We start from the raw sequence: 22,846 nt of genomic DNA on the forward strand, positions 1-22,846 counted from the left end.
TCAGATTGAGATGATTCTTGATTCATTTGAAATAAGAGACGATCTGCAATTTTTAGGAAGACATTAGAGTCCACTTTTCACGTTTTCATAGTCAAAATTCCAAATTATTGAAGTATATTTGCACTATGATGCTCTTCCAACAAGTTCTCAATATTTTGGATATATCTCAGCATCCAAACCTCTAAATAACATGTCTTATGGCATTTAAAAGTTAATTGAAAGGGTTACAACTTTTATGCTTGAGCAAGAGGTTGTGTAATTTGGCTTCAAATGTGATCTACGCACGGATCCTTATAGATCTCCCAGTGGATCTCATGTTCGGTACTGGACATTGCAAGGGACTTCACGCCGGACATTCTCAGATTCTGATGTTTCATGAGTTTCGAAACAAGTCAAGGGCCAGACTTAGGGCTGATTTCAACAAGACTTCATTGGGGAACCCCCTCATAGCCAATTTTTGGTAACTTTTCGAAGCCTATTCCTACCATATTTGGAATACAACTTTGAGAGACTATAAATAGGAGTACTTTTGGTCATTTTTAAGGGAGAAAAACACCAAGTTAAGCTTTGTTCATATTTTTCACATTTTTTTGAGACATCAAGAAGAAGTTATAGAAGAATCAAGGAGCAATCAACATGGGAATTGAAGCCGGACAACTGAGAAGTTTTCTTTTCTTTATTCTCCATTATTGTTGTTGTTGTTTCTTGAATTCTTGGCTTTAATTATGATTATGATGAACTAAATTACATCTGGAGTTAGGGTTTTGTGGAAAAGTTTTGATTATTTATCTTAGTTAAATTCTTAACTTTCGCCTTGATTTAATTATATGTTTATGCTTGGCCATCATATATATGCTCTTAGAATTTGTATTGAACTGAGAAGGGATATACAACCATACATTAGAAAAATTAGGATACTTAACCTAATCATGAGAGTAGGTTATATCACCTAAGATCTTAAAAGGTTTAATTAAATACTAATGATCTCAAGAGAGACGTGAGATTTACCTAGGCACAACTTATATATATCAAGAGATAATCTCAGGTACTTGCGTGTGATGCGCTCTTGGCATGTTACGAAATTAACTAGGTAATTAACTCAAACTCTAGATCAAAATCTAAAACCCCAGCGTTTTGCTAATTGTTTTATCACCTATATCTTATTTGATTTGATTATTTATTTCATTTGTTGAGTAGTGATTATAACACCCTTTGAGTTTAAATTTTATCTTTTTTATTAACATAATTAAAGTAGAAAATTAATTCGACCCTATGGATTCAACCCTAAAATACTCTAGGTAAGACATTACTACGATCGACCATGTGCGCTTATAGGAATTCGTGGATCACACATATATATGCACACACATGTGCACACACACACACATACACATACTTACACACGCATATATACACTTACACATGTAAGCACTAAATTTAGTTAATCAGTTTTTTCTCCTTTAAGTGGTATGCCTAATGATATTGATACATCAAATCTACCATTTTACCTTGTCCACGACTAGACTGTTCACTTATGAGTAAATAGTTTTTCAGTTAAGACCTATTTGATAGCTCTACTTAATGCTAAAAAATAATCCATTTAGAAATTTTTGAATTTAGCATGTTTGATAACTTAATTGCCTTATCACTTAATATATTAAGCATTGCCTAATTTGTCCATAAAATTTTAAGTGAAAATTTATTTTACAGAATTTTCTGAATTGACTTCACATGCTATACCTCTCACATATATAACACATTCTCTACATACTCTTACACATCAAAAAATGCATTCTCTCTCTATCTATTTGATGCATACACTTCCATACATAAGTACACATACTTACACACCATGTTTAATTTGTTTCTTTATTTTCTCTCTGTTTCTCACACATACACACACGCACTTTCCGTTCTCTCCAAATACATAAATAAAGACAAATTTTTAAAGATAAAAGTATAATATTTGTCTGATATTTCAATTCAAAGCTATAATTAAGGTAGTTATTAAACAAAAATATCTTTATCAATTCAGCAATTTCATACTTTCAGCACTTAATTTTTATATTTCAAAATTTATATTGTAGACTTCAGTCTTATCAAATGAGCCATTCTCGGGCTAAAGAAAAGTAGAGGATTTTATGGCATTCCCAAGCCTCCCTATGCCATTCCCGCGTATGCTTGTTGGACCTTACTGGATTCTTTCTTTCTCTATTTACTTTTTATGTAAAGATTTGTAATACTTTGAATTTCAGATTGCGCTTTAATGATTTTTTTCTTAATATTAAAAGTTATAGCTCAATATTTTGATTGATTTTTTTGTCATATAATTAGAAATTTTGAATGAAAACCAACACTTGCAAAAGAACAGTTGGAAAGACAGAACTAGGATAAGGACTTGAGAGATTTTTTTCAAGATTAGACGTGGACGTGGGATAGGACCAGCCACATTGTATTTTTTTGTATTAAATTTTTTCACAAAAGCTGAATAATAATCAACGCCTACAAATAGCTACTTGAAAACAAGATCGGGAGTGCAAGACAGAGTAGGAGGCATTTCAAGATTGGGTAGGATGGGACCCACCGCATTGAACTTTTATGGTCCCCGCCAGATTGCCTTTCATATGTAGAGGAATCTTTGCAGTCCAAAGACTTAGTAAACTAATTGATTAGGCATATACGGATGGATTAAAGTCCAGATTGTGCTAGTCCAAAGACTTGCGTAGTGAACGAGTCAATCAATTGGAGTTGTATTATTCATGGTACTAAATTTGTGTAAGACGATTAACATGCTGTGCCTCTTTTACATCTATCTGTTCCAGGCAAATTGAATGGATAGCTCCTTAGACATATAATGAGCATCCAGGAAATTGTTATCAAGCTAATTTTGAAGTTTGATGGAAGAATTGAATGAAATTAACAAACTAGCAATATTGAAACCTCAGCTACAGAAATAAAGAGTACAAGGGGTTCTAGTGGGTAGAAAGATAAGAAAAATTGACAAGATTTGACAGAAAATGCACTCAACAAAATAAGTACAGGAATAGAGGCTCCTTTTTTTTCTCTCTTTTTTTCCCTAAATTTAATAAATGGGAAAGATAAGCATCTTAATTACCGACCCCCAGAGAGAACAGAGTCTGCTACATGTGAGAAACTTTTGTCTATGGAAGTTGCAAATGACGATGTAATATCTTTAAAGCCAGCAGGATGGGCGGGGCCAAGACCAACAGCAGAAACGCCCATGGCCAGTGATGATAATTCTGGCAGGGCAACTGATCCCTCCAAGTACAACAGAACTTGCCTCATACTTGGCCTAATCTTTGGTTCTATATGAGAGCACAACAAGCCTAGTTTCAACACCAATTCTGCTTCCTCTTTCACATACTCAGTGCGTAGCCTTTGATCAACCGCCTGGAGAACATTGCCTGCTTTCCAGCACGAAAATACCCAATCTACCAAAACGATATTCTCTGGTGGTTCTGCTCGTGGTTGTATTGGCCTTCTTCCACAGGCAACCTCTAGCAAAAAGGCCCCAAAAGCATATACATCAGTGCTTGTTGTGGCCCTCCCTGTCCTGTTATGCTCAGGGGCAAGGTAGCCAAGAGATCCTGCTACATGGGTGCTTTGAGGCAGAGTTCCATGATCGTATAGCCTTGCCAGGCCGAAATCTCCTAATCTTCCATTCAGTTCAGCATCCAACAGTACGTTACTGGCTTTTACATCTCTGTGGATCACAACTTGCTCCCATTCTTCGTGTAGATATAATAATCCTGATGCTATACCTTTGATGACTCGCATTCTTTGGCTCCAGTTGAGGATATACTTGGGCTGGTTATACAAAAACTTATCTAGACTGCCATGGGGCATGAACTCGTATACCAAAAGTAACTCTCCTTTACGCCGACAATAACCCAAGAATGGTACTAAATTTCTATTGCGTAAGCGACCAATACTGATGATTTCTGCAACAAATTCTCTCATTCCCTGTCTTGCTTGATGAGAGACCTTCTTGACAGCAACCTCAGCCTTGTTTGCTGTCAAAATGCCTTTGTAGACCCTGCCAAATCCGCCTTCTCCCAACAGCTCTTTTTCTCTGAACCCCTTGGTGGCAATGTATAAATCCTTATACTTGAATCTGTGAGGTCCATAAGCAAGCTCCCATTCTTCCAGCACTTCTGCAAACTTCCACTTTCTCCATAGATAATAAGCTACTCCAGATGTTAGTATTATCAACATAAGTACAAAAATCAGGGGCAATCCCGTGGTGAAAATTTTAGACACTTTCTTATGTCCAATCCGAGGTAGCTTGGGGAGCCGAGAGAGATCAAGAGCTTGTGCAACGCCATTCATCCTGAAGCTCCATCCAAGTATAAAATTAGTTATTCCTGTTTTGAGTGGACTAGAGACTGCCGAAAAGCCAACATACATGGTCTGCTGTAAAATTGGCGAAAGATCATATTTCAAAGACAAAAGAGGTGTATGTGGTTTAGCAGCCTCCATTGGAGCTAATGTTACATCGATTCTCCTCTCCACCCCGTCGTATTCCACCCAAAGCTGCATCGGTTGACCGCTGATGAGAGTTAAGTTGTCAAATGAACTCTTGTTATTATCTTGGTAACTCGCTGGTGCGGATGCCTTGGAGATCACAGAGTTAATATCAATACCAACATGGTTGTCATTGATATCTTCAATATCTTGGTCTTGGTAAACGTCAAGCTCCACAGCAAAAACGTGATTTGTTTGATTTCCATTGGTGTTTGTATCGAAGAGGCCAAGCAACGGATAGGAAGGCACTTGTGCAAGTTTTCTTCTTGGTGCAATCGCGAATGCCATTCCCGTACCAGTCACGCCTGGGACATCGGGTACTATAGCAAACACAAATTGGGTGGAAAAGGAGAAAGCTGAACTGTTGGATGTGGTCTTGAAGTTGATGGGATTAGGATAGAAGGCGTACCCAGTTTGTAATATGATGCTGTTGGTTACTCGTAGGAGGCCATTTTTGGTGACTGTGGCTAATCCATCCAGGCTTAGATTTGATGATTGAAATCCTTGATAGATGAACCCAACATCATCAGAAGCTGCTGCACCAACTGCGATGTGAACGAAAAAATAGGCTACGACTGCTGTTACTGGTTTCAACGACATGATTAATGAGTTGGATGCTAATTGCCAAATTCTTCTTAATTTGGTAGCTCATTTCATAATATCTAGCGTTGCTATTTCTTCACACTCCTTTCTATTATCTCAAACAGACTTTGACTGCTTTTTAAGACTTTGACTGCGGTAGTGGTCTTTTTTAACTGTGCGGTGGTTCTATATACTCTCCATCGTCTCATTAAAAAAATATCATAGACCTGTTGGATCCTTGAGTTTTTTAAAAATTAGTTTTTTAAATACTATAAAAATTTTTAAAAGATATTTTAAAAAGTAGTCTAAATTTTTTTTATGTTTAAAAAATATCCCAAAATATATTTTAAAAACTCTACAACTCTTAAATTTTTCAAAATATATTCTAAAAATATACTCTAAAAATTCTGTTACAGTAAAATTTTTCAAAAATATCCCCAAAAATAGCTAATCCAAAAGGAACTATTTTGGTCTGTTTCAAAATTTTTATTAGTTAATTTAAATGGAAAATATGTTATCTTGTGAACCCTTTGGTGCCAAATACTCCTTTTTGCAAATGGTGCAATTATAAATAAAATTCTGTTTTCCTTTAAGGAGCCATTCCCTTAATTTTTGTCTCTTAGTGATAGCAGTGGTTCAAAGTTTTCAAGTTAATATAGTCTAACGGTCCGAAAAACTTATTTCACCATCTAACCGTGAATTTAACTTGAGGGTATGATACCAAAAGAGGATTGTAGAATCTCCCAAAGCTAGCATAAGTTTACTATGTGTTATAGATTTTTGGGATAGCTAAATGTTTGCAATGAGTACACCACTTTATTCAGTATTAAATAATTTTAAAAAGAATTATCTACAGATTTTTTTAATTGCAATTATGATAAGGTCATCTAATGGTGTAAAATAAAATCATGAATAAACCTATGCATAAAAAATTGTATAATAGTGCGCAATATTTAAATTATGCATTTAGTAGATGTATATTTTCATATATACAATAGACAAATACTGCATTGATAGTCAAACTAGCAAATGAATGTTGCTAACTTGTAATTCATAAGGCTATGAAAAGTTTAATGTTATACGAATAAAATTTGTTAGAAAGAAAATAAAAATAGCATTATATATATTTTATTTTAATGTTGCATTATAGAAATGATGGTGGTATAATAATAAAATTTGAAAACTTTTGGAGGGCAATTGTAGGGTTAGAAAGAATATTATCAAATTTCAAGGGGGCAAAAATGAGGCAACAATAGAAAAAGGTGCAAAATGGCTATTCTGAAAATTCTATAAAACTGAGCGGTGCAAAATGGCTCTGCCCCAGTCTGGGACCGGCAGTGTCATGTTTCAAAGAGTTCTGATAAAGTTTGACCTGACAATCCCGAAACGATGTTTCAAAGAGCGTGCATACACGAGATGCTGTAGAACGCTCAGAGATTGACTACAGCACTTTGACCCCACGTGTCTTTTCTTATTTTCCCAGTGAATCTTTAGGGATAGAAAAGTGAACTAATGCGAAACAATTAGGAGCGTAAGCAAATCTAAAAAATTGAATGCCCTAGCGTGCAAGATTTTTTTGACTATGTTGAAGAGATTGAAATTTTGTTGAATGATAGAGCAATTTTTGGGCACATTTTGCACTGTTATTCTGTCCCAATTTTAATTACTTACTGTGCTAAGTATTGGAATTTTGCTCATATTTCATATTTGTATAAATTGTAGGTGGTTGGTGTTAAAAGTGATCTCTTGAGGCAAATTTCCAGAAGACCCTTTATTTGTTCGGTAACACCGTGGTTGATCATGGAGAAGGATTGACGGCTAAAGAAATGGAGAGGATTGTATTGGGTTGGGGATGGCGGCACCCCTACAGCATTCCTATACATGCTTGTTGAACTTCACTTGATTCTTTTTTTTTCTCCTTGTTTGGATTGCTAGATTTTTCATAGCGATTTGATATATATGAGGTAAAAAAATAATAAAAAATGTGTTCACGAAAATATAAAAATTTTTTGACAGAAAATTTTTTATGATACTTTGAACTTTAGAAGACCCTGTAACTATTTTTTCTTAGTGTTTGATATTATAGTTGAACTAGTTTTGTACCCGTTTGTTGAACGGAAATCGTTGAAAAATAATAAACTTTAGTCAATTTATAAAAATGTCGATATAAAATACATATTTAATGTATAATCTATTGTAACTTGTCTTAAGTATATTACTATGTGCGCATTGTAATGTAAAGTATTCTTATAATATAAATTTGAACATCTAATTCAGTGAATAATAATTAAAAAATAGAAAAAATAACATTCAACAATACCATAACATTCAAAAACTTAAAAATAAATAAAAAGTGCAGTAAATAGTATCAAATAATATTCTACTATTCAAAAACTTGTTTTTGTTTTTTTCTGTTTGAACATTCTCCTCGATTTGTCCGTGCAAATCAGCATTTATTGATTTTCTATTATCACTGCATGATAGCAAAGTAGGATAACTAAGTATAAAAAAAATAAATGATTTATCGCATTCAAGTTTGTGTACAACAATACGTAAAGATTATAATTAAGTAAATGGCCAGAGTCTTTTAATTAACTAATGAATTTGCAGATATATCTAATAGAAATATTTATGTCTCTTGTATTTATATCGCATTACTTTTCCAGTGCCTTTTGTTTTTGGTTGTTTTTCCTGAAGGCAAATTAACAAACATCGTAGTATATGATCACAAAAATCAATTAACAAACATATTAGAAAAAATAACGATGAAAGTACTTGTTTAAATCCTATGTCTTCATACAAAATAAATAGAAAATAAAACAAAAAAAAAACAAAATTCAAGATATGTTACTAAGTTCTTACAATTGAAGATCAACATGCCTTTTTAAAATATATATATATATATATACATATATATATATATATATATATTGAAAGAAGATGTACCTGATAATCAAGAGGAGTGGAAACCAAAAATCGATACTTTAATATGCCAACCGCTTGCACTGAAAATACCTAACAATGAATTTGATGCTTGAAATCAATATATTAGAGGCTATATGTAGTGTAGACATGGGAAATAAGAATTGATAATAATACAAAGAGATATTGATAAGAACATTAAAAGTATGTTTATATTAATTTAAGTTGCTTAAAGTACGTAATTTTTGGTAGGAAATAAGAATCCTATAATATTAAGAATTCCTATAGGAAATAAACCATAATCGTCCAAATAACTTTGAGTAGGAAATAAGATCTTATGTGACCCGTACTATGCACGTATATAAACATGTACGTAATAAATTTACAAATGCGTTATCAAGATAGATTTTACCGACCTTAAAAGATCACCTCTACTATATTGAGTCCTTTAAGTGCATGGACTCCTATGATGTGGGTCCACACACGAAATACTCCCCACCATCTGGGCAGAGATGTATTGTGATTAAGGAATTATTAGCAGAAATATATTAAAAAAAAAAGACGAGCGGAGGACACTACGAACGGAGGCCTTTCTCTTGGATTGGAGGACACTACCGACGGAGGGTCGGGTAGGGGCCTTCAGGGTCCAAAACTTCAACAAATATCTAATGTTTTATCTCATCTTTAATGGAATTTTATTTCTTTGGTTGATGACACTCCATTTTTTTTATGGACTTTTCCAGAATTTTTCAATCAGATGAAGTGTCATTTCTCTTTGTACATCAATTATGCATGGAGACTGTGAGTCTTGTAAAAACTTTCTCGGGCTAACTTTCTTTAATTTCCATGTCTAGATTGTTTGTATGTTGTTCTATATATGGGTAGATTATCTTAAAATAAAAAGGATCTATGATGAAACTGTTAAAAAAAAAAGAATAGGACACTATAAAAATATATATTATCATTTATTCCTATATATCTAATAGAGGAGATTTATATCTCTTTTATTTATATCGCATTACTTTCCAGTTCATTTTTTGGGTAGGAAATAAGAATCATATAATATTAAGAATTTTTATAGGAAATAAAAATTGATATATATCCAAACAAAAAAGGAGCAAGCCACGTAGGAAACTACTTGCCGTCTCGTTAAGCCATGTAGGAAAGAGAAAATATTAAGGGATAAGTATGAGAATACGACTTTATTATATATATATATGATATTTGGATTCATTTTTTCCCTCTTCAGTTTAGGTATTACTTTCTCAAAAAAAAAAAAAGAATAAAAATCAACACATATGAAGAACTGCTGGAAAAACAGAGACTCAGGCTGTGGGCACGAGAAAGGGAGACTTTTACAAAATTGGGCAGTGCACATGAAACAAGACCCACCACATTGATTTTTCTTTTTTTTGTTATACAAGCATGACATAATTATACTTATTATTTATTAAAAAAATTCAAATACACTTCACTCCCTTATGATTTAGCAATTTTTTTTTATCTAATCTCCTATAATTTTAAAAATTATATATGACCTCCTTATACTTATTATTTTAAAAAAATAATTAAAAGTTAGGCCCTACAAAAGACGACTAGAAAACAGGTACCAGGGGTGGAAGCTCGAGTAGGAGGAGATGTTTTCAAGGTTAGGATGTGGACATGGAATGGAAACCAACCACATTAAATTTGTTTGGTCATAGAAGTAAGATTCTTCCCTTAAGTTCAATGAAAAATCAACGCCCGGGAAGAACCGCAACAATAAACTGGTAGCAGTCAGGGCTGTGGGGTGAGATTTTTTCAAGATTGGATGGGACCTGGCAAGATTGCCTTTCAAATGTAGAGGAATCTTAGGAGTCCAAAGGCTTAGTTAATCAACTAATTAAACAGCTGTCTACAGTCTTTGGTCATCTGCAAGATGTGATAAAATGACCTGCTTTGTACCAGGGGCTCGAATTAACACCGTGCACGTTAGGACTCCAGGGGTGCTGCAATTTTCAGTCAAGTGCATTAAAATCTAGATAACCCTTGCGCCCTAACGTGCACGGCATTGATTTGAATGAAAACTACTTTACTAAAATAAAATTTCATCCTTGGTATTACATAAATATCCTCGATAATCATTAAAAAGGCATTCAACTTTGAGAAGTTAATGTAGTCATTCAATTTTATGGTGAGGGTATTATGGGAAGAAAATGTAATGTAACTAATCCACTAATTCAAACTCGTGCTTTTAATATAGTATAAATATAGATATAAAGATCTGTAATGCTTTGAATTTCAGATTGTGCTTGAATTATTGTTTTCCTAATATTTGATGTTATAGTTGAGTATTTGGTTTGATTTTTTTTTTTTTTTTGGACATATGAGTATGATATAAGTCTAGTTATTAATTTTTTTTAAAAGAAATTTAAATAAAAATCAATACCTGTCACCAATCGTTGGAAAAACATAACTAAGGTAGGGCCTCGAGTAAGGGGCCTATTCAATTTGGGCGGCGGACGTGGCCTGGGACTCGCCATGTAGAATTTTTTGTTATATGAGAATGATACAGGTCATAAGTTTGTCCCTTTTTTATTAGGCTGTAGGTTGGGAGTTTGAATTCGACGTGCAGTAAAAAAAATTTAAAAGAGGTGTCAGAATACCTCTTTGATCTAATCAAATTTGTATATTCTCTAGTTTATTACACAGTTTGTTTAGGCTCTCTTACCTGTAGAATATGATAGATTAGATTATACAAATGTTATCGTTATCGAAAAAAAAGAGAATGATGTAAGTTTTATTATTTATCTTTTGAAAAAAAAGGTAGAATACAAATCAACACCAACTAATTACCACTAGAAAACAAGACCTGGGGTGGAAGCTAGAGTAGGAGATATTTCAAGATTGTGTAGAATAAGAACTAGGGCAGTGCAACGAATTCGAATTCGGAAGTTTAAATTCAAAATTTTTTGAAATTTTGGCATAGAAATTATTGACCGATTTCGATTTCAAATTCACCAGTTCCAATTTCGATTTCGATTCCGAATTCAATTCGGAATTCAGTCAATTCCAAATTCACCGAATTCGGAAACTTTTTTCTTCGGAAACCTTTTTCCCCTTTTTTTTTCTTTTGTGTTAGATGTATTGTTATATAATATAAATTTTATATTACATATATTATAAAAAATATTATTATATATAAATATATATTATAAAATGAAATTGAAATAAAAATATTATTATAATTATTATATATATTTATAAAAGGAAATTGAAATAAAAAATATTATTATTATATATAAATAAATGTATATTAATATATATAATAAAACGAAATTGAAATCGGAAATTTCGATTTCGAATTATGAATTCGAAATTGAAAATTCCGATTTCAAAAACTCCAATACCGAATTCGAACCAAATTCGCTTAATTCGAAATCGAAAATTCTGAATTCAATGCAAAATTCCGAATTACTGATTTCGAAAATTCCGAATTCAATTCGAATTCAATTGATAAATCGAATTTTTCGATTTTACACACTCCTAATAAGAACTTGCCAAATTGATTTTTTTTTCCCTTTGGGTCCCCTCAGATTGCCTTTCATATGTAGAGGAATTTTTGTAGTCCGAAGACGGGCTTATCAAACTAATTAAAGAAATTTCTACATTCCTCCGTCAAGATGCTGTAAAATGACAAGTGCTTTGTACCATGGAATACGTTCAAATTAAGACCAATGTTTTAAAAATCGGACCGTTAATTGAACCGGTGACGTGAAAGGGTCGAGATTCAACCGGTCGGACCGATTCAACCTCTGTTCAATGAATTTTAAAAAAAATAATTTATATAAATATTTATTCACAAAATAAGACATGTAATGGACTAATTTAATACATTATATGATGAAAAGTTTACTATTTTTGAATAACTTGATTTTTTAAAAATAAAATTTTTAAATTATAAGTTAAAACAAATAAATTTCATTTCAATTTCAATTATATCTACCAAAAAAATCTTAGATCTAACCCAAAAATATCATAATATTTTAAAATTATACAAAATTCATGTCTATGAGAATTTAGATTTTGTGAACTTAAATTTTAATTTACGTTTTGGGATTTAAATATTGCAATTTAAAAAAGGAATTTTGGAGTTCGAAAGAAGTCAAGAAAATCGAAAATAGAAATGCAAACTTGATAAGAAATAAAAAATGAGATAAAAGTGAGTGGTTGTGGCATTAAATAATTTGGGTTAAAGAAAAATAATTCTTTTTTAACCTTTTTCAATTTAATGGAAAAAAATAAAATTAAAAGATGGAAGAAAACATCAATAAATTAAAAATAAAGTGGTTTGATTAAAAAGAGAGTGACAAAAAAAAGAGGAGAGAGAGAGAGAGAGAGAGAGAGAGAGTGTGTGTGTGTGTGTGTTGAAAATTAAAAAGAAAGAGCCATGAGATGATTAGATTTTGTTAAAAAAATGAAAAAAAAATATGAGTTTTTGTTTTATATAAATAAGTTATAAAAAAAAAACTAATAAGATGTGATGGTGCAATGGTTACTACATTGGTCTTTTATTACAAAGGTCTTGAGTTCGAATCTTGATAGTTGCATTTTGCAAAACGTAAAAAAAAAAAAAAAAAAAAAAGGAAATCTCGAAAACCGGAAACCGCCGGTTCAATCCGGTCCGGTGGTTTTCACGGTTTAACCGGTTTTCTAACCTGGTCAACTGTAGGATAGAACCGGACCGGAGCCATGACCGGTTCACGGTCCAACCGGCCGGCCCGGTCCAGTTTTCAAAACACTGATTAAGACCGTGCACGTTAGGGATTAAGGGTTTCTGTAATTGTCAGTCAACAGCGAGCTTGACTAGGCTTGTAGAAATGCATTAAAATCCAGATTGTATGTGTCCAAGGACTTTGGTAGTAAACGGTCCCTTTCTTTGATTACACTATGAAGTTCATTCTTCTTTCCTTAGCTCTTCTTCAACATATACATATATATATATATATATATATATATATGTATAATGAGCTCACAGAAAATCGTTATCAAGCTAATTTTGAAATTTGATGGAACATTTAACAGAAACTAACAATTAAATTCTAGCAATCAAGAAGCATGACTAATGCACGAAAAGCTCAATGAAGTGCCAAAGAATTGAAAAGATCCATTGAGTTGTTCAGTATGGGACAAAAATGTGAGTCGTTTTGGACTAAAGGACCAGATAGTGAGTCGCGTTTATTCCTTTCTCATTATCCCAAATAAATATTTTGAATAATTATATTCTCTTTTCAATTCTGTAACCCTGCATATATTTATTATTACTAGAATTTTAAATTCGAGTTCTACATGAATCAATCTTTTTACAAGACATACAGAAACTAGAAAACGGAAAACACAGAAAAGGGGAAAAGAAAAGGCTTCAATATTACAACATTGCATATTTGAGATGCCACACTAATAAACAGTACAAGGGGCTCTCCTGGGTAGAAAGATAGTAAAAATGCACTCAACAAAATAAGCACTTTTATTTCCCTAAATTTAGTAAAGTTACCGACCGCCAGAGAGAACAGAGTCTACTACAGAATGTGAGAAACTTTTGTCTGTGGAAGATGCAAATGACGATGTAGTATGTTCAAAGCCAGCAGGATGGGCGAAGCCAAGACCAACAGCAGAAACGCCCATGGGCAGTGATGATAATTCTGGCAGGGCAACTGATCCCTCCAAGTACAGCAGAACTTGCCTCATACTTGGCCTACTCTGCGGTTCTGAATGAGAGCACAACAAGCCTAGTTTCAACACCAATTCTGCTTCCTCTTTCACATATTCGGTGCGTAGCCTTTGATCAACCGCCTGGAGAACATTGCCTGCCTTCCAGCAAGAAAATACCCAATCAACCAAAATGAAATTTTCTGCTGGTGCTGCTCGGGGTTCTATAGGCCTTCTTCCACAGGCAACCTCTAGCAAAAATGCCCCAAAAGCATATACATCAGTTCTCGTTGTGGCCTTCCCTGTCCTATTATGCTCAGGAGCAAGGTAGCCAGGAGATCCTACTACATGGGTGGTTTGAGGGAGAGTCCCGTGATCGTATAGCCTTGCCAGGCCGAAATCGCCTAATCTTCCATTCAGGTCACCATCCAGTAGTACATTACTGGCTTTTACATCTCTGTGGATCACAACTTGTTCCCATTCTTCGTGTAGATAGAATAATCCTGATGCTACACCTTTGATGACATGAAATCTTTGGCTCCAGTGGAGCGTATATTTGGGTTGGTCATACAAAAACTTGTCTAGACTACCGTTGGGCATGAACTCGTATACCAAAAGTAACTCTCCTTTACGCCGACAATAACCCAAGAACGGTACTAAATTTCTATGGCTTAAGCGACCAATACTGACGATTTCTGCAACAAATTCTCTCATTCCCTGTCTTGCTTGATGAGAGACCTTCTTGACAGCAACCTCAACCTTGTTCGTTGGCATAACGCCTTTGAAGACCCTGCCAAATCCACCTTCTCCCAACAGCTCTTTTTCTCTGAACCCCTTGGTGGCAATGTATAAATCTTTATACTTGAACCTGTGAGGTCCATATGCTAGCTCCCATTCTTCCAGCAATTCTGCAAACTTCCACTTTCTCCTTAGATAATAAGCTACTCCATATGTTAGTACTAACCACAAAAGTAAGCAAATCAGGGGCAATCCCACGGTGAAAAATTTAGACACTTTCTTATGTCCAGACCGAGGTAGCTTGGGGAGCTGAGAGAGATCAAGAGCTTGCGCAACACCATTCATCCTGAAGCTCCATCCAAGTACAAAATGAGATGTTCCTCTTTCTACTGGGCTAGTGGCAGCAGAAAAGCCAACATACATGTTTTGCACTAAAATCTGCGAAAGGTCATATGTCAAAGACAAAAGAGGAGTATGTGGTTTGGTGGCCGCTACTGGGGCTAACGTAACATCGATTCTCCTATCCACCCCGTCATATTCCACCCAAAGTTGCATCGATTGACCGCTGCTAAGAGTTAAGCTGTCAAATGAATTCTTGTTATTAGCTTGGTAACTTGCTGGCCTTGATACCTTGGACCTCACAGAGTTAATATCAATACCAACATGATTGGCATTAATATCTCCCAAATCTGAGTTCTGAAAAGTATCAAGCTCCACAGCGAAAACGTGATTTGTCTGATTTCCATCGGTGTTTCTATCAAAGAGGCCGAGACTTTCCATACTATAGAACTTCGACATAGGCCCTTCTGTACGGTTTCTTGTTGGTGCAATCACAAGAGCCATTCCCGGACCAATCACGCCTGGGACATCGGGTACTATAGCAAACACAAATTGGGTGGAAAAGGAGAAAGCTGAACTATTAGATGTGCTCTTGAAGTTGATGGGATTAGGATAGAAGGCATGCCCACTTTGTGATTTGGTGTTGTTAGTTATCCGTAGGAGGCCATTGTTGGTGACTGTGGCTGATCCATCCAGGCTTAGATTTGATGACTGAAATCCCTGATAGATGAACCCATCATCAGAAGCTGCTGCGCTAGGTGCCGTGTGAACCAGAAAACAAGCTAAGATTGCTGTTACTAGTTTCAATGACATGGCTGGATCATGCTACAATGACGAGTCATTAGCTGACTTGTTATTGTATTTCATTACTTTGAATACAAACTAATACAACCGGCTAATAGTCAGTGGTTCCCACGACATCAATTGATACCTTGAACGAGTTTTCTTTCGCCGTTCATTCGGATTTCCAATGGTTCAAAATGTTAAGTGGGAACACAAAAATTAATGACTAAAGCACGTTATTTGCGTAAAGTAAGCTTACATCATTTGAATAGCTTGTTTGTACTTTTATTCAGCATCAACTAAGACATTAATGATCAATTTAATTGTGAAAAAGGATGACTACTGTTTAAACAATGACGTTAGTGTTACAAGGTGCCAAAGAAAATTACAACCACGATGGCATTATTGTAACTAGTATAAGAGAACGTGCGTAATTAATTATAATTAGAGTCTATGGCAAAGGTACTGTTGAGAAAAAAACCTAAATTGCCAAATTACTAAATCACATTGGTGATCCATTCAATCTATCTTTATTTTTGGTCAATGTTTTCCCCTTTCTTTTATTTCTCCACAATTATTTATTCCACGTAAAATCAATTTACATAAATTTTGTTTTCTAATTCATGTTTATTTCTAAATTATCCACCCAAAGTTTTTTTCTCGTTCTTCACTAATTCTATAATCTATTTTTAAACTCTACTGAAATTTACTTTAGCAAGTTTATTTTTCCTAGATGAAATTTAAAGGCCAATGTTACATGAATAACCACAAAAAGAATAGAAAAGGACTTTGGAACATAATATAATCATTAAGGGGTCACTTATTCTATTGATATTAATTTAGAATTACACATATGTCAACAAAATCCATCTTTGGACATATCTTTTTGAATCAGTAACATCACGGAAAAGAAAAACAAAAATTATGACTTTGAGGGATTAATTTGAACTAAATTTAACATGTCTATGTACGCTCTTTGTATAAACTATCTTATGTATTTGAATATTGTTTAGAGTAATATCATGTAACGGGACATTGAATCTATAAAAAGTTAAAAAGGCTGATATACATGAAGTTAGTTAAGATTTTTAAGACTGTGGCCTAGCAAATGTTTGGTCATTAAATTTTAAAGGAAAAAGTTTTCAAGTAAACCTATAATCTTTCCAAATCAATCTCTATTGTATAAGGAATTCTATTTCTAAAACAAAATTTGAAGGCTGGTAGCAATAAAAAGCCCCAGTAATACTTAGGATTACATTTATATCTAATAAGGGAATTTTAGGAAAGAAAAACTAAATAACAAACTTACCAAATCACAATGGTGCTTTTAATATAGTATGGATAGATTATGTTGGTCTTCCACGTGATGAGGGACACATGTTCCAGTTCTCCTTTTTTTCACTTTGGAATATTAAATTATTTGTTTTGTGGCTTACAAATGTAAGGCTAGAATAAAAAGTTTGCTGTCTGGGATTGTAGTCAACATTTTACGCAGTTTAGTTGACAGAGGGCTGATTTTACTACCAAATCTGTTAAGAGATATGTATAAAAGAAAAGGTGATATGTACATCTCTTCGTTTGCAAATAATTCTTGATGTGAAAACATAAAGCCAGGGGCTAATCTTTGAATAGGAAAGAGAGTAGTTCCGCACGATTTCAAATGAATTGATTTATTCGAAAAGGGTCTTGTTCTTTGGACGATTTGTATGTATGTGTGTATATATGCATATGTATATATATATATATATGTATATGTATATGTGCACAGCACGTACACACACATATATATATATATACATTCGTATGCATTTTTCTTATGTACATGGGTACATACATACACATATAAACACACACACACATGCACGTATGTGAGCACTAAATATATAGTTAATTATTTTTTCTCCTCTAAATGGCATGCCTAATAGTATTGATACATTGACACATTCTGAAAACAGGATTTCACTCAATTGTCTATTGGCACGCTCATGTATTTTTGGACTCTGTGGAAAGAGAAGATCTTGAATATCTTGAATGTATGGAGAATCAAAATTTCAGTAAATACATGGGGTTTGGTGAGTTTTGTTTGAAAAAAAAATAATAGTATTGATACATCAAATCTTAACCTTGTCCAAGATTGGACTGTTCATTTAGGCCAGTTTGATAACTCTACTTAATGCTGACAATTTTTTCATTTAGCATATTTGATAATTTAATTGCCTTATCATTTAATAAATTAAGCACTACTTAATTTGTGTATAAAATTTTAAGTGGACATTTTTTACTGAATTTTCTCACTACATACACTATGTCTCTCACATTCTCACACATGTTCTTACACCAAAAAAAAATGGCATTTGCTCTTTGTCTATTTGGCGCACACACACTCTTACACATAAATACATGCACTTAAATCCCATGTTTCAATTGATTCATTATTCTCTCTCTTTCACACATACACACGCGCACATGCATGTTTTCCTTTCTCTCTGAGTATACTTTTTTTTTTTTTTTTTTGTCGACACAAGGTGTCCCGATCAATCCTTACGGGGCCCGACTAATTCCCTGCGGCCCGGGCCAGGCACCCCAACCCGACCCTAGCACGTTAAGTGCGCGGAGGAATCCAGCAGAGCGGAGGCTCGAACTCGGGACTTATCGGTCCCTGTGAGAGGTGGCTACTGTTGAACCATTCACGCGGGGGCTTTCTGAGTATACAAATAAAGATAATTTTTAAAGTATAATATTTGTGTGATATTTCAATTCAGTGCTATAATTCAGTTAGTTATTAAACAAAAATAGCTTTATCAATTTCGCAATTTAATATTTTTAACACTTAATTTTCATATTTCAAATTTTAAGATTCTAGACTTTAGTTTTATCAAGCATGGCTTTAGTTGTGTTTAATTTTCAAGCTACCCAATTTTTATGTAAAGATTTTGTAATACTTTGATTTTCAGATTGAACTTTAATTATTGTTTTCTTAATATTTAATGTTACTGTTGAGTATTTGGATTGTTTTCTTCTTGGACATATAAATAACAAAATATGAATAAAAATCAACACCTGTAAAAGAACAGTTGAAAAAACAGTCAAAATTATGACTTGGTAGGTAATTGAGCACGGGGGAGACATTTTTTAAAGAATGGAAATGGACGTGGGATGTAGTCTCTCCTTGGGCTTGGGCTGTAAGTGAGGATTCAAATCTCACCTGCAGTTAAAAAAAATCTAAGAGTTGTGTCAGAATATTCCCTTGATCTAGTTGAGTCTGTATGTCCACTAACCCTCTGCCACAGCCTTCTTAGGCTTTCCCTTCCCCCTAGATTAGGATAGAGTAAATTATACAAATGTATCGTTGCTGATAAAAAAAAAAAAAAGGGACGTGGGATGGGACCCAGCACACTGAATTTTTTGTGTTAATTTTTCTAGAAATCAAAGATTGAATGGAAGTCCACATCTACAAATAATTACTAGAAAATCACGGAGCTTGGCTTTGGAAGATTTGACAAGGAGCAATAATTTCCTTATTATTCTTCCACCAACAAATTCCTCTCTCATAGTATAAAATAAATATAGATGTATCAAAGCTGATGGCTAGAAAACAAGGTCAGGGATGGAAGCAGAAATGCATCAAGATTGGGCCGATGGGAAACCGCCACGTTAAATCTTTTGGCCCCCACCAGATTGACTTTGTAGTCTGACGACTGACTTAGTAAACTAATTAAAGAATTGTCCACAGTCTTCCGTCAAGATGCTGTAAAACGACTTGCTTTCAAATCAAGACCGTGCACGCTAGGATTGAAGGATTTTCCCCTCATAAGTTTTAGCTGAAATTGGTTGAAAATAGAATCGTCATTTTCTATCTCTTTACGCCGCATTCCCACTTGTTTATACTTTACATCCTATCTAAATCCATTTACATCATGCATTCGTTTGTTTACATCATAAGAAAAAATTGATTTGAATTGAAACATGTGAGACCTCTGATCCTAAGAATTGTTCAGTACTTTTTGATGATTTGTAAGATATTATTGTGCAACATCCAAATACCAGTTTCCATGCAATAAATCTGAGTTGTGTTATTGAAAGAGATTAACAATTTCTACCAAGTATAGAGCACGAGTTCTTCAACACGTGACAATAATGTGAGTCCTTGAATAAAAAACCAAATGCTTTCGAGCTTTGGTCAGTTGATGGGTGAAGCTCCTGTGCTCTTGGCTATCTTTGCTCTTATTCTCAACTATTAATGAATCTTTTTACAAGACTTATTGAAACTAGATAATAGATTATACAGAAAGGAGAAAAGAATTAACTAACAACATTTTAACCTTACATATATGAGATCTGCCACACTACTAAAGAGAGAGAACTGGGGGTTCTGGTGGGTAGAAACAGAGGAAAAATATAACAGATATGCCAGAAAATGCACCAAACAAAATAAGTACAGGAGTAGAAGCTCTTTTTTTACAAAAAATTAATAAATCAGAAAGAAAAGCATCTTAATTACCGACCATCAGAGAGAAGATAGTCTGCAACAGAATGTGAAAAACATTTGTCTGTGGAAACGTCAAAACCAACGGTAGAACCCCTCATGGCCAGTGATGATAAATCTGGCAGGGCAACTGATCCGTCCAAGTACAATAGAACTTGCCTCATACTTGGCCTAAGATTTGGTTCTGAATGAGAGCACAACAAGCCTAGTTTCAACACCAATTCTGCTTCCTCTTTCACATACTCAGCACCCAGCTTTTGATCAACTGCTTGGAGAATATCCCCTTCTTTCCAGCACAAAAATACCCAATCAACCAAAATGATACTCTCTTCTGGTACTGCTCGGGGATCTATTGGCCTTCTCCCACATGCAACCTCTAGCAAAAAGGCCCCAAAAGCATATACATCAGTCTTCGTTGTGGCCCTCCCTGTCCTACTATACTCAGGGGCAAGGTACCCAAAAGATCCCGCTACATGGGTGGTTTGAGGCAGAGTTCCATGATCGTATAGCCTTGCCAGGCCGAAATCTCCCAATCTTCCATTCAGGTCACCATCTAACAATACATTACTGGCTTTGACATCTCGGTGGATCACTACTTGCTCCCATTCTTCGTGTAGATGGAGTAATGCTGACGCCACACCTTTGATGACTCGAAATCTTTGGTTCCAGTTGAGAGTACGCTTTGGTTGGTTGAACAGAAATCTGTCTAGACTACCATTGGACATGAATTCATATACCAAAAGTAACTCTCCTTTACGCCGGCAATAACCCAAGAGCGGTACTAAATTTCTATGGTGCAAGCGTCCTATACTGATGATTTCTGCAATAAATCCTCTCATTCCCTGCCTTGCATGATGAGAGACCTTCTTGACAGCAACTTCAACCCTGTTTGTTGGCATGACGCCTTTGTAGACCCTGCCAAATCCGCCTTCTCCCAACAGCTCTTGTTCTCTGAACCCCTTGGTGGCAATGTATAAATCTTTGTACTTGAACCTGTGAGGTCCGTAAGCTAGCTCCCATTCTTCTAGCACTTCTGCAAACTTCCACTTTCTCCTTAGATAATAAGCCACTCCAGATATTAGTATTAATAAAAAAGTAATGCAAATCAGGGGCAATCCCACTGTGAAAAATTTAGACACTTTCTTATGTCCAAACCGAGGAAGCTTGGGGAGCTGGGAGAGATCAATAGCTTGTGCAACACCATTCATCTTGAAGCTCCATCCAAGTATAAAATGAGATGTTCCTATTTCGAGTGGACTAGAGGCTGCAGAAAAGCCAACATACATGGTTTGCTTTAAAATTGGCGAAAGATCATATCTCAAAGACAGAAGAGGAGTATGTGGTTTGGCAGCAGCTATTGGAGCTAATGTAACATCGATTCTCCTATCCATCCCATCGTATTCCACCCAAAGTTGCATCTGTTGACCGCTGATAAGAGTTAAGTTTTCAAATGAATCCTTGTTATTAGCTTTGTAACTCGCTGGCATGGATACCTTGGAGATCACAGAGTTAATATCAATACCGACATGGTTGTCATTGATATCTCCAAAATCTTGGTTTTGGTAAGTGTCAAGCTCCACAGCAAAGACGTGATTTGTTTGATTTCCATTGGTGCTGTTATCGAAGAGGCCGATAAACTGCGAGTCAGGCACTTTTGTGAGGTTTCTTGTTGGTGCAATCACGAAAGCCATTCCGGTACCAGTTAAGCCTGAGAGATCGGGTACTATAGCAAACACAAATTGGGTGGAAAAGGAGAAAGCTGAACTATTAGATGTGCTCTTGAAGTTGATAGGATTAGGATAGAAGGCGTGCCCAGTTTGTGATATGGTGGTGTTGGTTATTCGTAGGAGGCCATTGTTGGTTACCGTGGCTAATCCATCCAGGCTTAGATTTGATTGTTGAAATCCTTGAAAGATGAACCCAGCATCATCAGAAGCTGCTGCACCAGCTGCGATGGGAAGTAGAAAATAGGCTAAGACTGCTGTTCCTAGTTTCAATGTCATGACTAAAGAGTTGGATGCCAATTGCCAAACTCTTCTTAATTTAGTAGCTTATATCATATTGTCTAGCGTTGCAATTTCTCCACGCTCCTTTCTAATTTCTCACACACACTTTGACTGCTTTTTAACTAATGCAAATGACAAGCAGGTAGGTATCGTAGCCACGTTACACCTTCTTTTAAGGGATTTGGGCCACCACGCAAGTGGTCTTTTTAAATTATACGGTGGTTCTATATTCTCCTTTCATCTTATTGAAATTATTGTGCTTTTGATATGTCCAAATTTCTTGTTAGTTGACTTTGTTGGCACGAAAAATTAGGTACACTGAAAAGTAATTTTAATATATAGAAAAATATGTGAAAAAGGAAGGAGAATAAGCATATAATAAATACTCAATAATTTTATTAATTCAAAATTCAATGATAACAATATCAAGTCATAACATTTTCCTTATGACAACTCACAAATATCAACTTAGAAACTTTTCTTATATCTCACAATTCAAGAACTCTTCAAAATTCAAATCAACTTTTCACGTAATAATCTTCTACACTAGCATTATTTATAAATTGTTGAACTTCCTAAACAAACACAATTGTAAATCAAAACTTACATGGAATTGATTTGGAATTTCCTAAACTAATGTGCAAACTAAATAAACGGGACATCGAAACAAGAAATTAAAACAATAAACAAATAGGATGCCTTAGTTTGATTTCATCATTTTCTCTCTTAAATTAAGCTCTTCATTATGATCATTTCC

At 34.6% G+C, this 22,846-nt stretch overlaps 3 protein-coding genes across 3 annotated transcripts; all 3 read right to left on the reverse strand.

The window, feature by feature from the left end:
• Positions 1-2,911: 2,911 nt before the first annotated feature.
• On the reverse strand, positions 2,912-5,263 carry LOC113735007 (L-type lectin-domain containing receptor kinase IV.1-like). The gene has a single exon (XM_027261881.2). It carries the CDS (start codon positions 5,143-5,145, stop codon positions 3,112-3,114), a length of 2,034 nt encoding a protein of 677 aa, XP_027117682.1. The 5' UTR covers positions 5,146-5,263; the 3' UTR covers positions 2,912-3,111.
• Positions 5,264-13,433: 8,170 nt separating this feature from the next.
• Positions 13,434-15,750, reverse strand: LOC113735008 (L-type lectin-domain containing receptor kinase IV.1-like). The gene has a single exon (XM_027261882.2). The coding sequence runs from the start codon at positions 15,625-15,627 to the stop codon at positions 13,579-13,581; it is 2,049 nt and encodes a 682-aa protein (XP_027117683.1). The 5' UTR covers positions 15,628-15,750; the 3' UTR covers positions 13,434-13,578.
• A 4,031-nt stretch (positions 15,751-19,781) lies between these two features.
• LOC113735009 (L-type lectin-domain containing receptor kinase IV.1-like) lies at positions 19,782-22,162 on the reverse strand. The gene has a single exon (XM_027261883.2). The coding sequence runs from the start codon at positions 22,084-22,086 to the stop codon at positions 20,095-20,097; it is 1,992 nt and encodes a 663-aa protein (XP_027117684.1). The 5' UTR covers positions 22,087-22,162; the 3' UTR covers positions 19,782-20,094.
• Positions 22,163-22,846: the final 684 nt, after the last annotated feature.

This window comes from Coffea arabica, chromosome 3c, assembly GCF_036785885.1.
Source record: "Coffea arabica cultivar ET-39 chromosome 3c, Coffea Arabica ET-39 HiFi, whole genome shotgun sequence".
Taxonomy (NCBI): Eukaryota; Viridiplantae; Streptophyta; class Magnoliopsida; order Gentianales; family Rubiaceae; genus Coffea; species Coffea arabica.

What these genes read in the sequence shown, in the direction of transcription:
- LOC113735007 (XM_027261881.2), bottom strand. Translation starts at nt 5,145, where the DNA reads ATGTCGTTGAAACCAGTAACAGCAGTCGTAGCCTATTTTTTCGTTCAC.
- LOC113735009 (XM_027261883.2), bottom strand. Translation starts at nt 22,086, where the DNA reads ATGACATTGAAACTAGGAACAGCAGTCTTAGCCTATTTTCTACTTCCC.
- LOC113735008 (XM_027261882.2), bottom strand. Translation starts at nt 15,627, where the DNA reads ATGTCATTGAAACTAGTAACAGCAATCTTAGCTTGTTTTCTGGTTCAC.